The 22,854-nt window shown below is 43.4% G+C and overlaps 1 protein-coding gene across 1 annotated transcript; it reads left to right on the top strand.

The window, feature by feature from the left end:
- Positions 1–3,803: 3,803 nt before the first annotated feature.
- Positions 3,804–9,900, top strand: LOC309526210 (vomeronasal type-2 receptor 26-like; the record flags this gene model as incomplete). The annotated part of the gene is made up of 4 exons (XM_082212124.1): positions 3,804–5,426; positions 5,989–6,286; positions 6,957–7,772; positions 9,625–9,900. The coding sequence occupies exons 1-4, from the start codon at positions 5,224–5,226 to the stop codon at positions 9,898–9,900; spliced, it is 1,593 nt and encodes a 530-aa protein (XP_082068250.1). The 5' UTR covers positions 3,804–5,223.
- Positions 9,901–22,854: the final 12,954 nt, after the last annotated feature.

Raw genomic sequence — 22,854 nt, 5'->3', positions numbered from 1 at the left:
ACCATGATAAGTGGAGACATTCTCCATCTTTCTGTTGGGAAAAAGCACCAAGGCAAAAGCCAGCTCCAGATGGCTGGAATGCAAAACAGGATGTTGTGTTTTGCAGATGTACTGTTGGAGAAAAGGTGGAGCCTATTCTCTGTACTGAGCACCGGATGTTAGCTCAGAGTGTCATGTGACCTGTGCTGGAAGTACAGAGGAGTGTGAGTCTCTTCTGATGGAGTCTGAAGGGAACGGTCACATTTCTATGTATTGCTGAGTGACAGGAATAAAACATGTAAAAAGGACTCCTGTCTGTCTCATTTCCCCTCCCTGGGGAGAATGCAGGGAGAGAGAGAGAAGCAGAGAAGCAGAGGGTGTGTTCTTCACGTCTGATTGATGAGGAGAATCGCCGGAGTTATGACCTAGCCTGCCGGGAGACGCAGCGGAGAGGTCATCAAGTATCCAGCTTAATTGCCTGGGGGAGGCCAGTTACCTCTGACTGTAAGCTGAGATACTAACACTTTCATCTGGGCTATCTCTGATTCTCTGTAGCTGAAGCTCTGTCTCCTGGCTTCTTTAGATATGGGAGAATTTGTCATTATGGAAGTCAATCCACCCAAGATTAGCTCCAGCTGGCCCTCTGGCATATAAGAGGCAGGGCAGAACTGCTAAAATAAACACACACAGACACATTGAATCCATAGATAACAGGTGGTGGGAAGACCTAGATTGTGGAGGGTGGGGACAAGGACACACTATCTGTGACACCCTCCTGCAAGGGGATCAAAAGAGATGCTCATTTGGACTCCCAGTGGAGCATGGCAAACTGGAAAGAGTCCATTGCTTGCTCATCTGCCAGCATGGATAATTATTTGGTGATAAAAGGTGGTCAGAATATCTGACTGCCAAGAATTTCTCTCCTGGGGTCAATGAGAGATTGATAGGCAGGTCTCAGAAGTTCTGGAAAGACACTCGTCCATCATTATCAAGATGAAGAATAAAGCTACGAGGACATAGGGGGAGGGGTCTTGTTCAGAACATGGGGTTACAGCAACTCATAAACCAAATAATTGTCCTTTTATTAGGGCTTCAAGTTTGCATCATCATTCTTTGGTTTTTTAAAAAAAATGGAAAGAAAAGTTCACTGGGCTCCCTATTTGCCCATTAAACAGCACCCAGGGACAAAAGTTGCTAAGGGCTACAAAATAATATAAAAAATCATAACAGGCTGAAAAAGTCCCCAAGAAGCTTTAAATATCTTTAAATAAAAAAATAAAAAAGATATACAAGACTGTGACCTTATCAACTGTTTACGATGTATTATTAATGTTCTTGTCCAAAGAGGAAGGCTTTAATGACTCCCAACTAATAACGTCTGAAGAAAGCGCTATCGCTATCACACACACACACACACACACACACACACACACACACACAATATTACATGTTACAAAGTGAGTTATATCTTTTGGTATCACCATACTTAAATATTTAATAGATTTCGAACAAATGTGGAAATGATACTCCTTAAATGAATGGGTAAGTAAATTTTGCAGTTTGCACCAGTTATCAGAGTATTTAACCAAAGACATCTGTCAGAGCTGCTTCCAGATCCTAGCTCACAGAGGATCACGCTAGCCAGCGTATATTTAATAAAAGTCTTTATTGAGTTACAGTTTCATTTTCAAGCTGCAGCGTGCAGCTCTACGTCTTATGTGCTAGACCGGCGATGCTCCGTCTGAATCCCCGCCTCCTGTACACCAACTTAATACCCTCGCCTTGCTCCACCTCTTACGTCTTTCCTTCCTTCTCTGGGTCCCTCTGCCCCCCATGGCCTCTTCCTTCCGGGATTCCTCTGAAGCAGACCCCCCGGACCCTTCTGTCTCCTTGCGGCGGGCTTTGGGACCTGGCTCCCTCTCCGGGCTGCTTACTGCGCCACCTTCCGCTGCATTTGAACTTGGCGCGCGCGCCCAACTTTCTACCTTCCTCTTGACCGTTTCCTCGCTCCCTGATGAGGGCGTGACCACTCCTGACTCATGCCCTCTCTCCTGCTGAGAGCCTCCGGCACCCGACACCTGGCCCCCTTCCTCCCCGCTGCGCTCAGCTGGGGACGCTGGCCCCGATTTCCAACTGCTGCTCTCTGAGTCCCCTCTGGTCCCTTCTTCCTGGGGTGTCCCCCTGGGTCCCCCCTTGCTCTGACCACTGGCGCTCCTTTCTGTGAATCTTCCGATTCACTGGAAAGACTCGGAGATCTCGGGTCGTCATCATCACTCATCCTTCCTTCGGATTCCTCCCCCTCGCTCTCTGTTTCCTCCCCTTCCTGCGTCTCTGCTCCTGAACCCGACATCCATCCCCCCTCGAAGCCCCCCTTCCCCCTCCCCTCTTTCAGGTGTGGGTGCTGGGTGCTCCATCGTCACGGGGGTGAATGCCGGATACAGTTCGCTTCCCGTGGCGTGCGTCCAACTGGATAAGTCCGGTTCTTCCTCCTCGTGCTCGTCGACGTCGATCATCTCTGCTTCCATTTCAGTGCCGCCGTGCTCGAACCCGACGTCCTCCCCAAACACATCCACGTCAGTCTCTCCCTCGGTCTCTCCTGGGTACGTCGCTCGCCCGGGACCCTCCAGCCACTTCCTGCGCCACTGCTCCTCTAGTCGATCGTCCCACCAATACGAGGGTTCCGAGGCAGATCCTGAGGGTGACCCTCCCTGGGAATGGGCGCCCAGTGTGGGTTCCTCGTCCGAGTCGAACCCCTGGAACGTGCTGGCTGAAAGCGTGGGTGTGAAAAGCCAGTCGTCGAAAAAGTCGGCTGGCATGGGCCTGTGTGGGAAAAGGGCATGAAACTCGTCCTTGAGCAGAGGTTCGTCCAACGCGTAGCCCCGAACCCAGCTGTTGGCACTGACCGGGGTGCCCTCTCTGGCTAGCAGGTATTCCACTCCCTCTTCCCTCCATCTAGAGTCCAAAATCTCTGTGACCTCGTTGATGGGCTCCTCCTCTGGCAATCCCCCCTGCGTGGTCCTTTCCCTGAGGGGGCTCGGTGCCGTCCCTGGCTCCTGAAATCTGTGAGGTGCCTTGCAGGGAGTGAGCACTGATCTATGGAACACCGGATGCATTCTGGACCCCTCCAGAAGTGTCAGCCGGAAAGCCACCGGATTGACCTGTGCCTCGACTTGGTAGGGCCCCAGCTGCTTGTGCCTTAGCTTCTTCTTTGCTAACGATCTGGCCGGCACTGCTTGGGCCGCCAACCAGACCCAGTCTCCCACCTGTATGCTTTCGCCAACCCTTCTGTGTCTATCAGCTTGCACCTTGTATGCGTGCTTAGCTAGTTCCAGCTGCCGTCGAAGCTGGTCGTGGACCTCCTGCAATTCTGACGCGAAGGCATCCGCTGCCTGGCCCCCTTCCTCCCCGCTGCGCTCAGCTGGGGACGCTGGCCCCGATTTCCAACTGCTGCTCTCTGAGTCCCCTCTGGTCCCTTCTTCCTGGGGTGTCCCCCTGGGTCCCCCCCTTGCTCTGACCACTGGCGCTCCTTTCTGTGAATCTTCCGATTCACTGGAAAGACTCGGAGATCTCGGGTCGTCATCATCACTCATCCTTCCTTCGGATTCCTCCCCCTCGCTCTCTGTTTCCTCCCCTTCCTGCGTCTCTGCTCCTGAACCCCTGACAACATCTATCAGCATAAACACGGGGACTGTAAAATGAGGTTTAAAAACAATCAAAAGAATATCATCTGCGTATGAATTCAATTTATATTCAACTGAATTGTGGACTACTCCATAGATCTCCCTATGTTGTCTAATAGCAGAAGCAAATACGAAAAAGCAAAGGTGAAATCAGACATGCTTGTCTAGTTCCTCTAAGTTGGGGTGCTCCAATGCACAGTCCCAAGAGCTGCATGCAGCCCTCAAGACCTTTGTCTCCTTCCAGAAGCCAAGGGTGGGGCCTGCGGACCATAGAGCTTCCTGCGGTGGCTGGCGGTGGGAGACCTCAGTTGACCTGTGTCTCAACATGGTCCATATTCAAGTATCACGGCCTGGCTGGATGAGGAGGAGCGGGGGAGCCTCCCATCCAAGAGCCCCTCAAGGAAGACAGGGAAGATGAGGACTGAACCCCTGGGTCCTGGTGGTGGGACAAGGGGGAAGGGCTGAGCTGGGAGGTGCTGGAATCAAGGGGGGTGTCAGAAGGAGGAGGCCATTCCAGGACAAGGCTGAGTGTCTCAATGTGAGCAGAGACACAGACAGTGAGGAATCAGAGAGTACACCTGCCATCCCACAGCAGAACAGTCTCAGTCCTGCTGGCTCTCCTCCTCTCACACCCTGATCTAGAAGAGTCCTACATGTTGACAGACAGACTCAGGGGAGGAGCTCACCCCCATGTTGCAGTCTCCGTCTGTTGGGAAGGGCTCCAGAGTGAGAAGCTAGAGGGGAAAGGCGGGGCCGGAGCTAAGTTTCCTGCAACTTCTTGAGCTGAAGGAGTCAAGCCAGAATGACCTCGCTGTCTCCCCAGCCTCTTCTTGACCTGCAATGGCCCGGCACTCCCGTCAGCCCTTGTGATACAGAAGCACGATCCTTCTAAACCTTCAGCCTTCCATATCCCAGGCATGACCCTGCTCAAGCTTGCAGTGGTGCCGCACTCTTGGTCAAGTCAGCAGGCTCCCACGAGAGCACGGCACCAAAATATGTTCCGTCCCGATTTACATCAGAGGAATGTTGGAGGGTGTGGAATGAGCTTCTTTCACCAAAGTTAGACTTTTTAGTTGCCCATTCTCTTATGCCTCTCAGAGTTTGAAGGCACATGTGGGAGTTTTTGCAAACATGTTTTTCTCCAGCCTGCACCTGCGCATGAAGCCATGTAAAGAACTGAGGGCATTTCAGAGCCCATGCTTCTTCCCTTTGTAATTATCAAAATCACAGAGGGGTTTTTCTTTCATCACCTTTTCAACAAAGCTCCAGAGATTTGTCCAAAGATCACCTTTGAGTCCAATCAAGGAGATATCAGAACTGACAACAACATGAAGTTATTAACATATTTCACCAGAGCAGGGAAGGATTGGTACATAAAGGCCTTCTGTACCACTCAGAATTGGGGCTCAGATTTAGGACAGGCAAATTGCTATACAAGGGTGCAACGCTGACCTCTCTCTCTTCTAGATGTGAAGCCTTGGTTGGATTCCATCCACATTATCTAATTATTTTCTAGTTCAGAGGAGCAGTCACAGGAAAGGAAGGTGTTCCAAGCAGGCACAGAATGGTACTGCTTCTCCTGATCTTCCTGCCTCATGCAGACTGTGGAGCGAAGGCAAAATGCCCCTTGACTTTGGAGAGAGACTGGATTGAGCCGTTCATTTATTACAGGCCAGGAGACCACCTCATTAGTGGAGTCATCTCTGCTAGATTTGCTATATTTAATCTACAGCACTTCACTGAGTCTCCCTCTACCAGCTTTAAGCAGTAAGTCATTTTATGGGGATGGGGTTACTGCTGCTCCGTGTAATATTGATTTTTACTTATCATCATTTTGGAGCTTGGTGTATCTGTGTACTTTGGGCCTTCCAAGCTGTGATGCTTTTGGATTTAAATATTTAATTCTTCATTTTCTTTCTTTTTTAATGTTTGCACTTCTTTTTTTTAAAACAAATCAATAAAATTAATTATAAATATAACCGGCTTGGGGGAGGGCAGAGGAGAGAGAGCAATAGATGCTCTGTGTCATTTAATGAGCCTTTAAAAACCTTTTAACTCCTATTATTATTTGAAAGTCTATGCATGTCTAATTCCATCATGAGACATTCATTCTGCTTTAGTTTTGTTTTCCAAGGGATAATGAGTATTGACTGAACAAGGCTTTCCCAACACTCATGCATCATTAATTGGGAATTTGCTATCAAACATCCAAATTTGGATCAGTGTTAGGGTGATTAAATTCTAGAAATTGAATCCAGGATTTTATATTATCCTTAGAAGCTTGTCACAGAATGCTGGAGGATATGATGTGATATGTACATTTTTTCAGCAAAGGAGGAACAAGGTACTGGCTGCCCCTGTCTTTCTTCTTTGCCATTCAAGAGATCAACCAGAATCCCAGGCTCTTGCCCAACATCACTCTGGGCTACAATATCCATGAGACCTTTTTTCATGGAAGGATAACATATGAAGCTTTGGTAGACCTGGTCTCTTCTAGACAGGCAAATGTTCCAAACTACAACTGTGGAGGACAGAATAACTTGATTGCTGTTCTGGAAGGGGCTGACTCTGACTCTGAGAACTCCATCCAGATTTCCAGCATGTTGAGCATCTATAAAATGCCACAGGTAAGAATGGAGATGGAGGGATTATCTGGCTGTGCTTCTCAGGCATGAAAATTTGGCACATTGTCAGCTCAGAATGAGGAAGACATTGGATGTCAAGGCACTGAAGAAAGGAGATAAGGAATGGTCAGATGAATAGCTGTGCTCTTTTGGATATTAACAGTCCTTCCTCCCTTTCGTTTGTGTCAAATGCTGATTCCTGTGTTTGTGTGTTTGTATGCCTGTGCATATAAAATGAGAAGGAAGGGAACTTCCGTCTTACTAGTGGCCATGCCACTAAAAATTTGATAAAGTGGGGAAGTTTCCTCTGAGTGAAACTATGTAATTTGTTTATTAATTGAAAACATTCACAACCCACTCAATTATTAAAAAAACCTTTTAGTAGTGCACAATCTAAAACAGTAACAAAATTGTTGAAACAAATCAACAGTATAAAGCATTAAAATAAAAGGATAAAGGCGTATTTTAAAAAACGAAAACAGGAACTGTGGGGATTCATAAAAATAAAAAGGGAATCCAGTCTTATATGTCAAGAAAGGTCTGGGTAAAAAACCAACAACACACGTGTTTTTACAAAGCAAATATATGTTATTTGGTGTATGAATTATTTGTATGAATTATTTCGTCTTTGATCTCAAACAATGCAAGCCAACAGTCCTTATTTTTTTGCCAGGTCAGCTATGCTTTTGGCTCCCATGTTCTGAATGACAAGAGGCAGTTCCCCTTTTTCTATCGGATGGTCCCCAAAGAAGAGGCCATTTACCCACCGATTGTCAAGCTGCTCCATCACTTCAGATGGACGTTCATTGGTCTCATTGCTCCAGACACTGAAAACGGAGAAACGTTCATGAAGACATTGACACCTATGTTTGTAGAGAGTGGCATTTGTGTTGCTATCTCATTAAGCTTTCCACAACATAATACATACCGTATGAGGTCCAAAGTTCCTCCATCAGAAAAGTGGCGGCAAGTCCAAGTATTCTTATATTACGTAGAATCTACTTACTTCTGGAAGGGAATGAAAGTTGCTGAAATGATATTTGACAAGCTGGTCAAACCCACTGTGGGGAAAGTCTTGATCACAACATCGATGTGGGATTTGAGTGTAGACTTAATTGAGTTAATCAACAGTGGTTTAGATTTCCAGCATTTCCACAGTATTCTTTCTTTTTCTATTGGGCTGAATAAATGGGCCAAATATGATGATATTGATGCCTTTTTCTTTGCAATTAAGCAGTTTTGGGAGGAAGCTTTTACTTGTTCCTATACAGAGCATACATTGTCAGTGAAAAGCTGGACAAGATGCAGAGAAAGGGAGGAACTGGAGATGCTGCCCCAAGACCATCTGGAAAGACTCTTATCTCTAAACAGCTACAGGATTTACAACACTGTCCAAGCTGTGGCCCGTTCCTTAAATGCTGCATATTCCTCTAGATCTAAGTGGAGGTTGAAGGACAGTCTGCAAGTTCAAAGGCTACAGCCATGGCAGGTATTTCTTTTCCCATCAATGACATCTCAGCCAAACATCACAATCAATTGTACAATTCCAGAATGGTTGCCTTGGAGATTGTCTGAGAACTTGGGGGATGTAGGGGGGAGGTGAGATTTTGCAAACCCCTTTGTGAAGTGCTATGAATTGAATCCTTTTTATCTCCTCTCAGATGATAGTCTCTCTGGGAACAGTTCCCACCACTAGCCTAACCTCTTCTTTGCCTTGAAGTGGCCCATTCGACCCCCACCTCCTCCATAAGAATTCCCTTGGGCAGGGAAGAGGGCATTGCACTGACTCTCCCTCCTGTTTAGGGTGTAACTTTGACATCTTCTGAGCTCCACTAAGCTCTACCCTTTCTCCAAAGGATTGTGTGTGTTGCTGGAGCCTGTATTAAGTGTCTGAGTCACTCATCTTCTCATTATACTAAGAGTTTAATATATGTGGACATCTGTCATATTTTTGGTGTATTTACAGTGGTACCTTGGTTTGCAACCACTTTGGATTACAACCGTTTTGGATTACAACCATGTCATACCCGGAAGTGCATGTCACTTTTTTTTGGATTACAACACATTTGTGGGGGGAGGCCCCATTGGTGAAAGCGCGCCTTGGGTTACAACCTGTTTTGGTTTACAACCAGACCTCCAGAACAGAGTATGGTTGTAAACCAAGGTACCACTGTATATCCTGATCCCATTAATATGCATTCAACTAAATTTTCCATTTTATATAGAATATCTTGAATTTTTTTTATTGAGAGCAGATAACAGCTGCAATCATCGTTTGAGGCCTTCTTCATGTCCCTTCCTCATGAGGAGTCTGGAGAGTGGCAACATGAGAATGTGCCTTTTGTGCAGTGGCTCCCCATTTGGAGAATGCTGTCTCCAGGGAGATCTTTTGGTGCCAGACTGGAGTCACATGCAGCTCAGAACACAGAGACAGTCAGTTGTTAACTATATATTCAAGAAAACCGGCATATAACTCAGCAACACTTCCCATTCGGTCTTTTATCTTTTTTAAAGTTTTTATTTATACTTTTAAAATTTATACATTTCATTAGTTTTACAATCATTTTAACATTTCAACGTTTGACTTCCATCTGCCTCTTTCTGTGGTTCTTTAAACTTGCTTTCTTATATCTTCGGCATATCCAAATTCATTTAATTTGCTCATTTAATTATGTACTTTAAATATATATCCTTATGAAACTGCAGGTTATTACAATAATCCTGCCAATGGTTTTAGATGTTTGTGATTTATCTGCAAATATTCAATAAACCATTTTTTAAAAAGTTTGTTAACATGATTTCTTATTCTTCCGGGAACTTTTGCCATTTCTGCATATTCCATTAGATTTTGTATCCATTCTTTCTTCTGCTTCTTTCCTTTTTTAGGAGAGTAGCTGCTGTTGTTGCATACACAAATAATTTCTGTACAATTTAGATACCTCTGTCCCTGGAATTCCCAAATGGTCCCTAGATTCTCCAGCAGCCTCTTCACCCTTCTCCTCTGCTTCAGCCTCAGAGCCTGAACTGCTCCCCATCACCGACTCTCCCTGCTCACTAAACCCTGTTGCCCCTTCAGCATCCAGCCCCTCATTGCAATCTTCTTCCTCTGACCTCTCCTCAGTGTCCCACCACCAATGTCCTGGCTCTGAGCCTCCTCTCCTGGGGGTTCCCTTGGAAGTTCTCTGGCTGGTGCTTCCCACAGTTCCTCAGACTGCCCAACCAGTCCGTGACACTCTGTTCCCAATCCCAAATGAGAGCAAATCCAAGCATGAAGTGTGCAGAGTTGAATAGTCAATGTTATTCCATTGTTCTATATGTGGCCCTTTTCTCTGCCATTCTAGCTCCACTCTTTCCTGGGAGACGCCCAATTTTACAATTCTTCTATGGATGGAGTGTATTTGGATGAGAATGGGGAACTGGCAGCTGACTTGGACATTGTTAACTGGGTGGTGTTTCCCAATAAGTCCCTCCTTAGAGAGAGGATTGGGAGCATCAATAGGCAGAGATCCCTGGCCCTGAAGTGCAACATCGACCAGAATGCCACTGTGTGCCCCAGATGGCGCAACCAGGTGGGGAGAAATAATTTGTTTCATTTTATTGGATTTCCCATCCCATAAGCTCTAATCATGTCACTGTCTGGAATGAGCCAGCTCATAGTAGAACTTTACAGCCAGCTGCAGAACAGAGATGGTCAGATCGGACACAGACTGAACAGCAGTCAGAGGAGACTTCCCCACCCCTTGGAATGAAGGTTGCCAGGGGAACAACCGAGAGCGGGCTGGAACTCAGCCAAAGCTCTCAGAAAGCTCAAATAGGCGTGAACAGACACAGAGATATTCTCTCAGAAAAGGAAGAGGCTGGAGCTGATCCAATAAGTCCGAGGAGCTGGTGAATGGGAGGACTGCTAGACAGGAAGCAAAACAAGAGATGTAAGAGGCATCGGTTCAATATATTCTGTAGACACCAGAAGGAGTCTTCAGAAGGCTCATCTTGAGTGATAATGGTGGTGGCTGTGTTAGAGCCATCCAGAGCTATCTGTTTTTGTAATAAATCTTCCTTTTTAATTACCTAAGCTTACTGTGTTATCAAGCTGGGAACTCCTGACAGTCACCATGCTCGGTGTGCGGCTACCTTCAGGTGCCTTCTGCATTTCTTGAAGATTTAAGAGTAGGTCCCTGTGGAACTGTGTATATGCAGGATTCAGCTGTTTGGCTGGGTGATTTCTAGGCGGTTGCTTATTTTAGTAAGTAGAAGAGGTGGCCAATGGTTTTCCCCTTCCCCTGTCATATTTAAACCATAAAAAAATATGTAGGAGAGTGTGGCTTTTAGCAGCATCTTGGTCTCTTCCACAAACAATTGTGGAATTTCCAGAAAAGTGTGCAATAGGTTTGTTTGCTGGAAGAGATGGCCTCCTAACTTGAACCCTTCAAGGAAATTTAACCATCCCTCAACTTTTGCAGTTAGTTCCTCTCCCAACCAATTTGGTGAATGAAAAAAATATTGTTAGAAAATATTGTCCCAGCTCCAGTTCAAAAACAGGTTGTGGTGACAGAAACTTCTTCACCAGTTTATCATTTATTTATATGAAGAGTGGCTAATATCTGGGCCCCCTCCCCCAAATTCTATATGGCACCTAGGACCACTTTTTTTAAAAAAACAACAAGACAAGCATTATTTTCTGGAAATGGTTTTACTGTGCTGTATGCTGCAGTTATTGTGATGCTAAAAGGTTTTGAGACACCTCCCTTTTGATAAAATATGTTTGTGCAAATATGTTTTATAAAACTGAATCATACAATGAAATATAAAAATAATTTAGAGTACTGGAAAATGGCTGATGGTAAAACATATTGGACTGAGGACTTGAGAGTTGTGGTTCTCAATCAAGCCCACTCTTTGGCCATACCAATAGAAGGTTCCGCTTGGGTAACTATGGCCCTCAAATGAAAACAGTTTAGCTACCTCTGATTTATATAGCAATCATGACACTGTATCAAGTCCAAGAGGGGAGGTCTATGCTTTGAGGATTTAACAAACCAAACTGAAACACAACTGAGCAGCAGGAGAAGGGAAGAGGAAGAATCTTGGGTTTTGATTTAACAGGGAAACATTATCGTTAGAGGTTTTGCTGCAATCAAGCAGTTAATAAGTTTTGTTAAAGATAATTAATCAAGTAATACATTGTTATCATTCTTAAATCATCAGTCTTAACACATTTTCCTCGATGCCCCTTTATGCTCAGCCCCTGCCTACTTCCAGGTGTGTGGAAAGTTGCCAGCCTGGATTCTTCAAGGTAGTTCAGGAAGGAATGCTGCTCTGCTGCTATGACTGCGTTCCCTGTGCGGAAGGAACAATGGCCACTCAGGAAGGTGGGTGACACCAGCAGAAAGACCTGCCCTTGGGGAAGAGGACAAAGGACCTTTCTTGTGTCCAGAGTCTATTAAAGGGGAGTTTTTGAACTGATGCACTGCTACAACACAACTAGGCATTTTCCCCATTGGGTGTTCATATATGCTGTATTGACACATTGAATGACAATTAGAAGCGTGCAAGGAGTGGGAGAAAATCCTGAGATGTGGGAAATTGACAAACCTGGCACAAGAGGCACCATGAACTCTGGGATGATTATCAGTCACAAATGTTGCATACAGTTGAGTCCAACAAGGTCGCTTTTGAGTGTCATCTTAGAAGCTTTTGGCCTCAGGACTCTTATCCTAACATTGACACCCTTACAGGAAAGGGGTCACCATGGCTTAGAATTCTTTTATTCCTGTCAGAAATATTAGTGAGGGCCTCCTGCATTGTGGTTCCCTTCCTATGTGGAATCCTATCCCCAGTGTTTTTACCACCAAGTGAAGACATTCCAGTTGCCTCAGGTTTTCCTGTCCCGTAATATCATTAATACCAATAAATGCACTCCCTGGTTATATGCAGTGATTTTCATTGAATATAGTTAGGTTTCCTCTTAGTGGGGGCCACTTTGGTATTACTTTTTGTTAATGAAAAGCATTGCAGCAAAGTTGATATTCTTTGTGTTCATTCCAGATGCAGAGCTTTGCACCAGGTGTCCAGAAGATCAGCATCCAAACAAGGCCAGAGATCAATGTTTCTACAAGATCCTCACCTTCCTGGATTATGAAGAACCTTTGGGGATTTTCCTAGCTTCCTTTGCCCTATTCTTATCCTTAACCACATGTGCTGTGTTAGGAATATTCGTTATATTCCGAGAAACTCCCATAGTCAAAGCCAACAATCGGAACCTCTCCTATATCCTCCTCATCTCCCTCCTGCTTTCCTTTCTGTCCTCCTTCCTCTTCATTGGAAAGCCAAGGAAAGTGACCTGTCTTTCTCGTCAGATAGCCTTCAGCATCATCTTCTCAGTAGGCATCTCTTCTTTGTTGGCAAAAACTATCACTGTGGTGCTGGCCTTCCTGGCCACAAAACCAGGAAACACGATGAGGATATGGCTGGGGAAGAGTCTGGCCAACTCTATTGTCATTTTCTGTTCCATTGTCCAAGTTGCCATGTGCACCATCTGGCTGGGAATCTCTCCTCCCTTCCCAGAGTCTGACATGCATTCCCATTCCAGAGAGATCATCCTGCAATGCAACGAAGGGTCTGTTGCCATGTTTTACGGTGTCCTTGGCTACATGGGCTTCCTGGCCTCCATCTGCTTCACAGTGGCTTTCTTAGCTAGGAAGCTGCCTGGGGCCTTCAATGAAGCCAAGCTGATCACCTTCAGCATGCTGGTCTTCTGCAGCGTTTGGATCTCCTTTGTGCCCTCCTATCTGAGCACAAAGGGGAAATACATGGTGGCTGTGCAGATCTTCTCTATCTTGTCTTCCAGTGCTGGGCTTTTGGGCTGCATCTTCTTTCCCAAGTGCTACATAATTGTACTTAGGCCTGATCTGAACACAAAGCAGCATCTGACAACAAAAGTTGGTTCTTAAATGACTCATTTTCGACAACTGTTGTCCAGCACAGTAATGTTGAAAAAGACATACTTGCCTTGCAAATGTAGCTTCTTAGATTTAAAAGCATGTTTATGGCTTCTTTTCTAATGGTTACTTTTCAAACCTTTAAGAAGTGTCTAAATGTTTAAATTTTATTTTTAATTGTGCTATTTTAACTTGGAAAGCTGAATGTCTTTCTCTTAAAATTCAGGTTCTTTGGCACTTCCTGCATTTCAATATATTGATTTAATAGGAAAATTGATTGGGACTGCTAAAACAAATAGAGGAGAAAAGTGTAATTGAGTAGTGATTTTTTTCCAGGAACAGTTAATAGAGGGCACAGAAACAGATATATATATATAGATCACAATGGGAGGGTTCTTAGGAGGGGGGAATAAACATGGTAAGAATAATTTATTCCTTATTGTAAAATGCCATTTAAAGCATGTTGAACTTTGAGATATGAATTGTTCTTCTTTCTACATACAATTAATATCTGTATTTTCCTTCACAAACATTATGTTAAAAATACTGAGATAATTCTGCCCTGATAAATCTGTTGCTCTTCACGGTGTCTCAGGACTTAGTTGCTTTTGAGCTGGCGAGAAAGAGTGCTGATTTTTTTCTTCTTTTTCATTTCTGTTGGGAAATATCACGGCAATGATAGTTAGATGAAGGAAGTAATGGAGAAAGGAAGATCATTTCTTCCAGAAAGCCCAATGCCCTTTGATAGTGACTTGAGATAACTGCTCATGGTACACCCACTCATCCCATTTGCTTTGCATCTATTTTGCAGTTTTTGTTATATATTCTAAAACTTCTTTGAGCAGAGGTAACAATATGGGAAGTGCAGCCTCTCTAGTCTCAAAGCCACTGTCAGCTCCTTTGGGGGTGGGAATGCAAACCATATCCAGCATGCGCTCCTATTTGACTCTGGCTGGAGTTTCTGCTGCTGCTGCTCTTTTTCCACTACCATGATGAGTGGAAGGATTCTCCTCCCTTAATCTGTGATGTCTTAGATTCTCTGTAGCTGAAGCTCTGTCTCCTGACTTCTTTAGACATGGCAGAACTTATCATAGTGGAAGGAAATCCACCCTAGATCAGCTCCAGTTGTCCCTCTGCCACATAAGAGGCAGGGGAGAATTGCTAAAATAAACACACAGAGACACATTTAATCTATAGATAACAAGTGGTGCAGAGACCTAGTTTGTGGAGGGTGGGGACAAGGTCACACTATCCGGGACACCCTCCTGCAAGGGGATCAAAAGAGATGCTCATTTGGACTCCCAGTGGAGCATGGCAAACTGGAAAGAGTCCATTGCTAGCTCATTTGCCAGCATGGATAATTATTTGGTGATAAAAGGTGGTCAGAATATCTGACTGCCAAGGATTTCTCTTCTAGGGTCAATGAGGGATTGAGAGGCAGGTCTCTGAAGTTCTGAAGAGACACTCTCACATCATTATGAGGATCACAAACTTGTGAGTAGCTGAGAAAGTGGAGAAGCTAGAACTAGGTAGCTGAGTGCATGATTTTATCTCAGGTTCCATGATGTATTCAGCAACGCCAATTAGTTCACATAGCAGAGTTGGGGTGTTAATGCCCTCTGAAACCCTGAGAAATGGCTGGGTTTGAGTCTTCTGACTGACTAGCTCCATTTGAGTCAGGACTGTGCCATAGGCACAGAAAGCAATACCAACTGAGAGTGCCCATGAGCATGTGCAGAGTACCTTCATCTCATCCCTTATTTGCTCTTGTAAAGTTTATATAAATGTACTGCTGATCCAGGAATGATCCAGAAAGATTAATGGGTTACATGTAAAATTGAGTTATAATGGCTGGATTTTAATTTGGACAAGACAAGAAAATACCAGTAAATCAAGCAACACGGTAAGCTGTCTTGGGATAACCTCAGATGTAGAAAAATAAACTAAATTTTATCCTAGAAATTCATGTATGAAATATCCATCACAGAACAATCAGTTACATACCAAGCTGCAACATGATGAGGAAGAAGACGAGGATCCTATTGAGAAGGGGCAACACAGAAATCTTATCAACAATGAAAGTAATCCTAATAATTTCCTAAAAATTCTGATGTGCTCCAAGGTGTTTCAGGGCAGAGAAAAGAATATGTGATAGTGGGCAAATACACAGCAAAAGGCACAAACAGAAAAGGATAACAATGTGGTGTGTCAGGAAAAAAATTGAAGCTACAAATGCAGAGAAAATGGTTCTATTTTCAAATAACAACCCCTTTGCTAGCGAGAAGAGCAAAGCACATCTGTTTTAAGAGGCTTGCTGTAGATCAAATAATTTATGCAGCACAAAAGAAAGGCATTTAAGAAGAAGAAGAAAAAGTCTGACTACCAACAGTTTGAATAGGCAAATAAGTGTGACTGGTTATTTGTGAACCCCAGGTAAATATGAGCAGCATAAAGACTACTATGGTTGGTCAATAATATAGCGGGATAAGCCTGTGATGAAGCGATGTACAAGCTTATGCCCAAAGGACCTATGGCCACTGCAAAGCTATTATGACTTCAATTTCAACATTCATGATTTATTTGACAGGAAGAAAGATTTAAATCTAAGAAGCTACATTTGCAAGTATGTCTGTGCTGGATGACAGTTGTCGCAAATGAGTAATATAAGAATCAGCTTTTGTTGTCAGACACTAGATATTAATCATCAAATCAGTTGCATAGAACAAGATCATACACCATCCTTTGATTTGGTCATTAGATCCTCCTTTGTATTCAGATCAGGCCAGACTACAATTATGAAGCACTTGGAAATGAAGATGCAGCCCAGAAGCCCAGCACTGGAGGCCAAATAGAGAAGATCTGCACGGCTACCATGTATTTCCCCTTTGTGCTCAGATAAAAGGGCACAAAGGAGACCCAAACACTGCAGAAGACCAGCATGCTGAAGGTAATCAGCTTGGCCTCATTGAAGGCCCCAGGCAGCTTCCTGGCCAGGAAAGCCACTGTGAAGCAGATGGAGGCCAGGAAGCCCATGTAACCGAGGGAGCCATAAAACATGGCAACAGACCCTACATTGTATTGCAAGGTGATCTCTCCAGCCTGCGAGGTCATGTCAGACTCTGGGAAGGGTGAAGAGATTCCCATCCAGATGATGCAGATGGCAAGTTGGACAGAAGATGACAATGAAGTTGGCCAGACTCTTCCCCAGTCATCTCTTGATTGTGTTTCCTGGCTTTGTGGCCACGAAGGACAGCACCACAGTGATAGGTTTTGCCTATACAGAAGAGACAGCAACTGAAAAGATCTTACATCTATTCTATGGTTAGCAGAACCAGATCCATTGAGTAACTGAGCTTGTAGGGAAGGAAGGGTGAATGTTCAGGACGTGGGTGTTGGTGTTACAACTGGGGTGTTAGTTGCAAGTGTTTTTTGCTGTTATTTTGGAGTGCGTGTATTTTTCGGGGGTTAAAGTTTTTTAGTTTGAAGTAAACTACTAACTACTTCAGCTGCTCTAAATCTTGACTCAATATTTCTCTGACACAGGATCTTCTGTGCACCAGATTTCTCTCCCCAGGGCCCCAGCACAGTGCAATGAATGACACTGTGCTTCTATTTATTCAGATGTATGGACAATTACGAAAAATATCGCTTGAGTTCTGGGGAGAATAAATCACTATGATTCTGATAATTATGTGGAAAACAAAGTTCACACTACTTTGCTGGTATTAACGGAACATTAAAAGAGTATGTTGCCATTTAAAGGTCAAGCTAACCTTTGATCCCCCCCCCCAAGCCAACCCATGTAAAAACCAGGGAGCCATTTCTGTGCGTTCTTGTTCTCGTGTTTTCCTCTAGGTCTGCACCTGTCCCTTGAGCCACACAGAGACTCAGGTGATGCATATCCCCCTTACAATTATTCTTATTCTTGCCAAATCACCAGGGATTGAGACAAATCAGCCAAACATCAGAATCAAGGCTAAATGAGGTAATTTATTACACTGTGCCTGAAAAGTTTCTTGCAGAAAATATACCCTGTACCATGGACCACTTTTCTTGTCCAATCTTCAGGGCTCAGATTAATCATGAGATTGTAACAGCACCTAAATTCCATCCATTGAGTTTTTAAGATACTCTTTCAGCTGTTGGGGGCAAATATAAGTACAGTGTTACCTCAGGTTAAGGACTTAATTTGTTCTGGAGGTCCGTTCTTAACCTCCCACTGCTGCTCCCACGCTGCCGTTGCGTGATTTCTGTTCTCATCCTGAAGCAAAGTTCTTAGCCCGAGGTACTATTTATGGGTTAGCGGAGTCTGTAACCTGAAGCGTATGTAACTTGAAGTGTATGTAACCTGAGGTACCATTATAGCCATTGGAAATGCCCTTTTATTTCTTCTGTCAATAATTTATTTTAGTAATTTAATAATGGTTGCCTTGACAGAGAAGTAGTATAGAAATGCAGGCAAATATTGTGCTGGAGAAAAGATATTGCTTCCTTGTAAAATCAAATAATTATTTTTTTAAAAAAGTTGTTTGTGTTGGTTTCCACATTCCCTTTCCAGTGCGCAGACTTGGAGTGTGACATTCCCCATGCCATGCTTCATTTTCAGACATGCTTTGAATTCAAAATTAATTCAGCACTCCCACACACCCTTCCCTTAACCAGCCGCACCCCTCTCTCCTCCTCCTCCTTACCTTTGATGAGCTGCTTCTCAGGTAGCATTTACATGGAGGAGAGCTGCTCAGCTGAGTGAGAATAAGGAAGTGAAGTTATGGGAGCATTGTCTTGTCTGCTCAGAAGACCTACTGAATTGCAATGAATTTTGGTTCCAGCTTCCCTGTGAGAGGGCAGCCCTCCCTCCAAGAAAATGTCAAGTGTAAGGCAGTTAGGCCTGCCCTGCCCCAAAGTGACTAGCAGTTCATTTGAGGAGGGTTTAGTATCTCAGAGTTGGGAGCTAGATCTGGGAGTTTTCACAAACATCTCCCACTACTACGCCTGCACATGAATATCAATAAATTCTTGAGGGTGTTGTAGAGTTGCTGTTTGTTTCCTTTGTAATTATTAAAATCACAGTGGTTTCCATACAACTTCTTCTACTTTGATACTTGGGCCATACCCACTGAAGGTTCCACATGGGTTTCTGTGGTTGTTCATTTAAAAAATGGTTAGCCAACTCCTATTCAGCTGTGGTCTTTATTGGTGCAACATTTTACAGGGCAGAAGAGTAGAAGTATGTGCTTTCGAGAGTTTACAACCATGGAAGCAGAATCATAAGAGGATTTATTACAATCAGGTAGTACAGAAATTTCGTCATAGCTTTCAGTTTGTTAAAGCAAACAAGTAAATTCACCATTCACCTTCTCTATTTTCCATGGTGTGTTACATGGAAGATTGATAAATGAATTTCCATATCTGTGGTGCTGCAACATGCTGTGCTAATCGACTGAACTATCCTGCAGATCTCACCATTCACCATGGCAGAGATTGGAGGGAGGGAGTCCTCCTCTAAGAACTTGAGCTCTGATCCAAGTACCGACATGCCGAATTGGGCTCAGTAGCTACAAAATTATACAAAATACCACAACAACTGGAAAGGTCCTTAAGAACCTTTAAATATCAGATAACCTAAAAAGATATATGGGAATGTGACTTTATCAACTGTTTGTGATGTATAATTTATGTTCTTGCCCAAAGTGTAAGGCTGAATGACTCCCAGCTAATAACGTCTGAAAAAATATCTCTCTCTCTCTCTCTCTCTCTCTCTCTCTCTCTCTCTCTCTCTCTCTTTTTATATATATATATGTTCCTTGTTACAAAGTGAGAGGTAAATCTCTTGGTATTACCATACTTAAATATTTAATAGATTTGGAACAAATGTGGAACTGATAGTCCTTAAATGAATGGGTAAGTAAATTTTCACCTATAGGCACCAAACCCAATTTGTACCACTTAATAGAGTATTGTGAAGACATCTATCATCTGCACAAACAGGGAAATAGTAAAATGAGGTTTAGAAATCATCAGAAGAATATCTTCTGCATATGAAATCAATTTATATTTAACTGAATTATGGCCTACTCCATAGATCTCCCGATGTTGTCTAATAGCAGAAGCAAATATGAAAAAGCAAGGGTGAATTTGGATATGCTTGTCTAGTTCCTCTAAGTTGGGGTGCTCCAACTTCTTTGTTTCCTCCCAGAATCCAAGTGTAGGACAGACAGAGTTTATGCAAACATGTTTTTCTTCAGCCTGCACCTGCGCATGAAGCCACGTGAAGAGTTCAGGACATTTCAGAGGCCATGCTTGATCCCTTTATAATTATTAAAATCATCAAAATCATAGAGGGGTTTTCCTTTCATCTTCTTCTCAACAAAGCTCCAGAGATTTTGTCCAAAGATCACCTTTGAGTCCACTCAGGGAGATATCTGAATTGTCAACAACATAAGGTAATTAAGATATATCATCAGAGCAGAGAGGAATAAGTGCATAAAGGCCTTCTGTACCACTGACAATTTGGGTTCAGATTTAGGAGAGGTGAGTTGCTATACAAGGGTGCAAGACTGACCTCTATTCCTTCTAGATGGGAAGCCTTGGTTGGATTCCATCCACATTATCTAATTATCTTCTAGTTCAGAGGAGCAGTCACAGGAAAGGAAGGTGTTCCAAGCAGGCACAGAATGGTACTGCTTTTCCTGCTCTTCCTGCCTCATGCAGACTGTGGAGTGAAGGCAAAATGCCCCTTGACTTTGGAGAGAGACTGGATTGAGCCATTCAATTATTATAGCCCAGGAGACCACATCATTAGTGGAGTCTTCTCTGCCACAGGTGCAATATTTAATCCACAGCACTTCAATGAGTCTCCCTCTACCAAGTTTATCATGTAAGTCCATTTATGGCGATTTGGTTATTGCTGCTTCATTCAATATTTATCTTTATCCATCATCCTTCTGGAACTGTGGTGTATCTGAGTACTTTAGACCTTCCAGACTGTGATGCTTTAGGCTATAAATTTTTAATTCTTTATTTTCTTTCTTTTTTACTGTCTGCACTTCTTTTTAAAAACAAATCAATAAAACTAATTATAAAAATAAAGGACTGGGGAGGGAGGGAGAGAGCAATAGATGTTCTGTGTCATTTTATGAGCCTTTAAAAACCTTTTGTCTCGTATTGTTATTTGAAAGTCTGTGCACGTCTAATTTCATCATGAAAAATTCACTCTATTTTAGTTTTGTTTTCCAAGGGATAATGGGTCTTGATTGAACAAGGCTTTCCCACCAGTCAGGCATCATCAAGTGGGGACTGGCTGTCAAACCTCTGAATCTGGATCAGTGTTAGCATGATTAAATTCTAGAAATTGGATCCAGGACTTTATATTACCCTTAGAAGCTTGTCTAAAAAAATAGAGTTGGAAGTGATATATTCACTGAATGCTGGAGGATATGATGTGATATTTTTTGCAGCAAAGAAGGAATGAGGTACTGGCTGCCCCTGTCTTTCTTCTTTGCCATTCAAGAGATCAACCAGGATCCCAGGCTCTTGCCCAACATCACTCTGGGCTACAATATCCATGAGACCTTTTTTCATGGAAGGATAACATATGAAGCTTTGGTAGACCTGGTCTCTTCTAGACAGGCGAATGTTCCAAACTACAACTGTGGAAAACAGAATAACTTGATTGTTGTACTGGAAGGGGCTGACTCTGACTCTGAGAACTCCATCCAGATTTCAAGCATGTTGAGCATCTATAAAATGCCACAGGTAGGAATGGAGATGGAGGGATTATCTGACCGAGCTTCTCAGGCATGAAAATTTTGGGTAGTGTCAACTCAGAATGAGGAAGACATTGGAGGTCAAGGTATTGAAGAAAGGAGATAAGGAACGGTCAGAAGAATTGTTGTTCTCGTTTTGATACTACTTGTACTTCTTCCTTTCCTTTTGTGTCAAATGCAGATTTTTCTCTCTGTGTGTTTGTATGCCTGTTCATATAAAATGGGAAGGAAGGGAACTTCCCTCGTACTAGTCACCATGCCACTAAAAATAGGATAAAGTCGAAAAGATTTACCTGAGTGAAACTGTGATATTTTGTTTTTCAATTGAAAACCCATTCAACAAATAAAAAAACATTTTAGCATTGCACAACATAAAATAGTAACAAAATTGTTGAAAGAAATGTACAGTAGAATACCAGTAAAATAGAAGTATAAAAGCGTATTTTAAAAGATGAAAACAGGAACTGAGGGAATACATAAACATAAAAATGGCATCGAGTTTTATGTGCCAAGGAAAGTTTGGGCAAAAAAGTGTGTCTTTACAAAACAGATATATGTTATTGGGGGTAAGAATTATTTCGGCTTTGATCCCAAACATTGCAAGCCAACAGTCCTTCTTTTCTTGCCAGGTCAACTATGCCTTTGGCTCCCATGTTCTGAATGACAAGAGGCAGTTCCCCTTTTTCTATCGGACGGTCCCCAAAGAAGAGGCCGTTTACCCAGCGATTGTCAAGCTGCTCCATCACTTTAGATGGATGTTCATTGGTCTCATTGCTCCAGACACTGAAAATGGAGAGAAGTTCATGAAGAAATTGACACCTTTGCTCGTAGAGAGTGGCATTTGTGTTGCTGTCTCACTAATCATTCCACAGATTAATACCATCCGTGTGACGGTCAATGTTCCTCCATTAGAAAAGTGGGGACAAGTCCATGTATTCCTTTATTATGTAGAAACTACTTATTTCTTGCTGGGAATACGACTTGGAAAAATAATGTTTGACCAGCTGGTCAAACCCACAGCAGGGAAAGTCTTCATCACAACATCTATGTGGGATTTGAGTATAGACTTCGTCAGCTTCATCAACCATGGTTTTGATTTCCAGCACTTCCACAGTATTCTTTCTTTCTCTATTGGGGCAAGTAAATGGACAAAATATGATAATTTTGATGCCTTTCTCTTTGCAATTAAGCAGTTTTGGGAGACAGCCTTTAATTGTTCCTATTTACAGAATACATTGTCAGTGAAAAGCTGGACAAGATGCAGAGAAAGAGAGGAACTGGATATGCTGCCCCAAGACCATTTGGAAAGACTCTTATCTCTAAACAGCTACAGGATTTACAGCACTGTCCAAGCTGTGGCCCGTTCCTTAAATGCTGCATATTCCTCTAGATTTAAGTGGAGGTTGAAGGACAGTCTGGAAGTTCAAAGGTTACAGCCATGGCAGGTATTTCCTTTCCCATCACTGACATCTCTGCCAAACGTGACAATCAATTGTACAATTCCAGAATGGTAGTCTTGGAGAACTTGGGGAATGTAGTGGGGAGGTGAAGTTTTGAAAACCCCTTTGTGAAGTGCCCTGAATTGGATCCTTTTTATCTCCTCTCAGATGATAGTCTCTCTGGGAACAGTTCCTACCACTGGCCTAATCTCTTCTCTGCCTTGCAGTGGCCCATTTGACCCCCACCCCCTCCATAAGAATTCCCTTGGGCAGGGAAGATGGCATTGCAAAGGCTCTCTCTCCCAAAGCCTTCTTCCCTCCTGTTTATTGTGATATTTCGGCACCAACTGAGCTCCACTGAGCTCTATCCTTTGTCCAAAGATTTTGTGTGTTGGTGGAGCCTGTATTAAGTGCCTGAGTGACTCATG

This window comes from Podarcis vaucheri (assembly GCF_965113315.1).
Source record: "Podarcis vaucheri genome assembly, chromosome: 2".
Classification (NCBI taxonomy): Eukaryota; Metazoa; Chordata; class Lepidosauria; order Squamata; family Lacertidae; genus Podarcis; species Podarcis vaucheri.
This window is presented reverse-complemented; position numbering and strand designations above follow the sequence as displayed.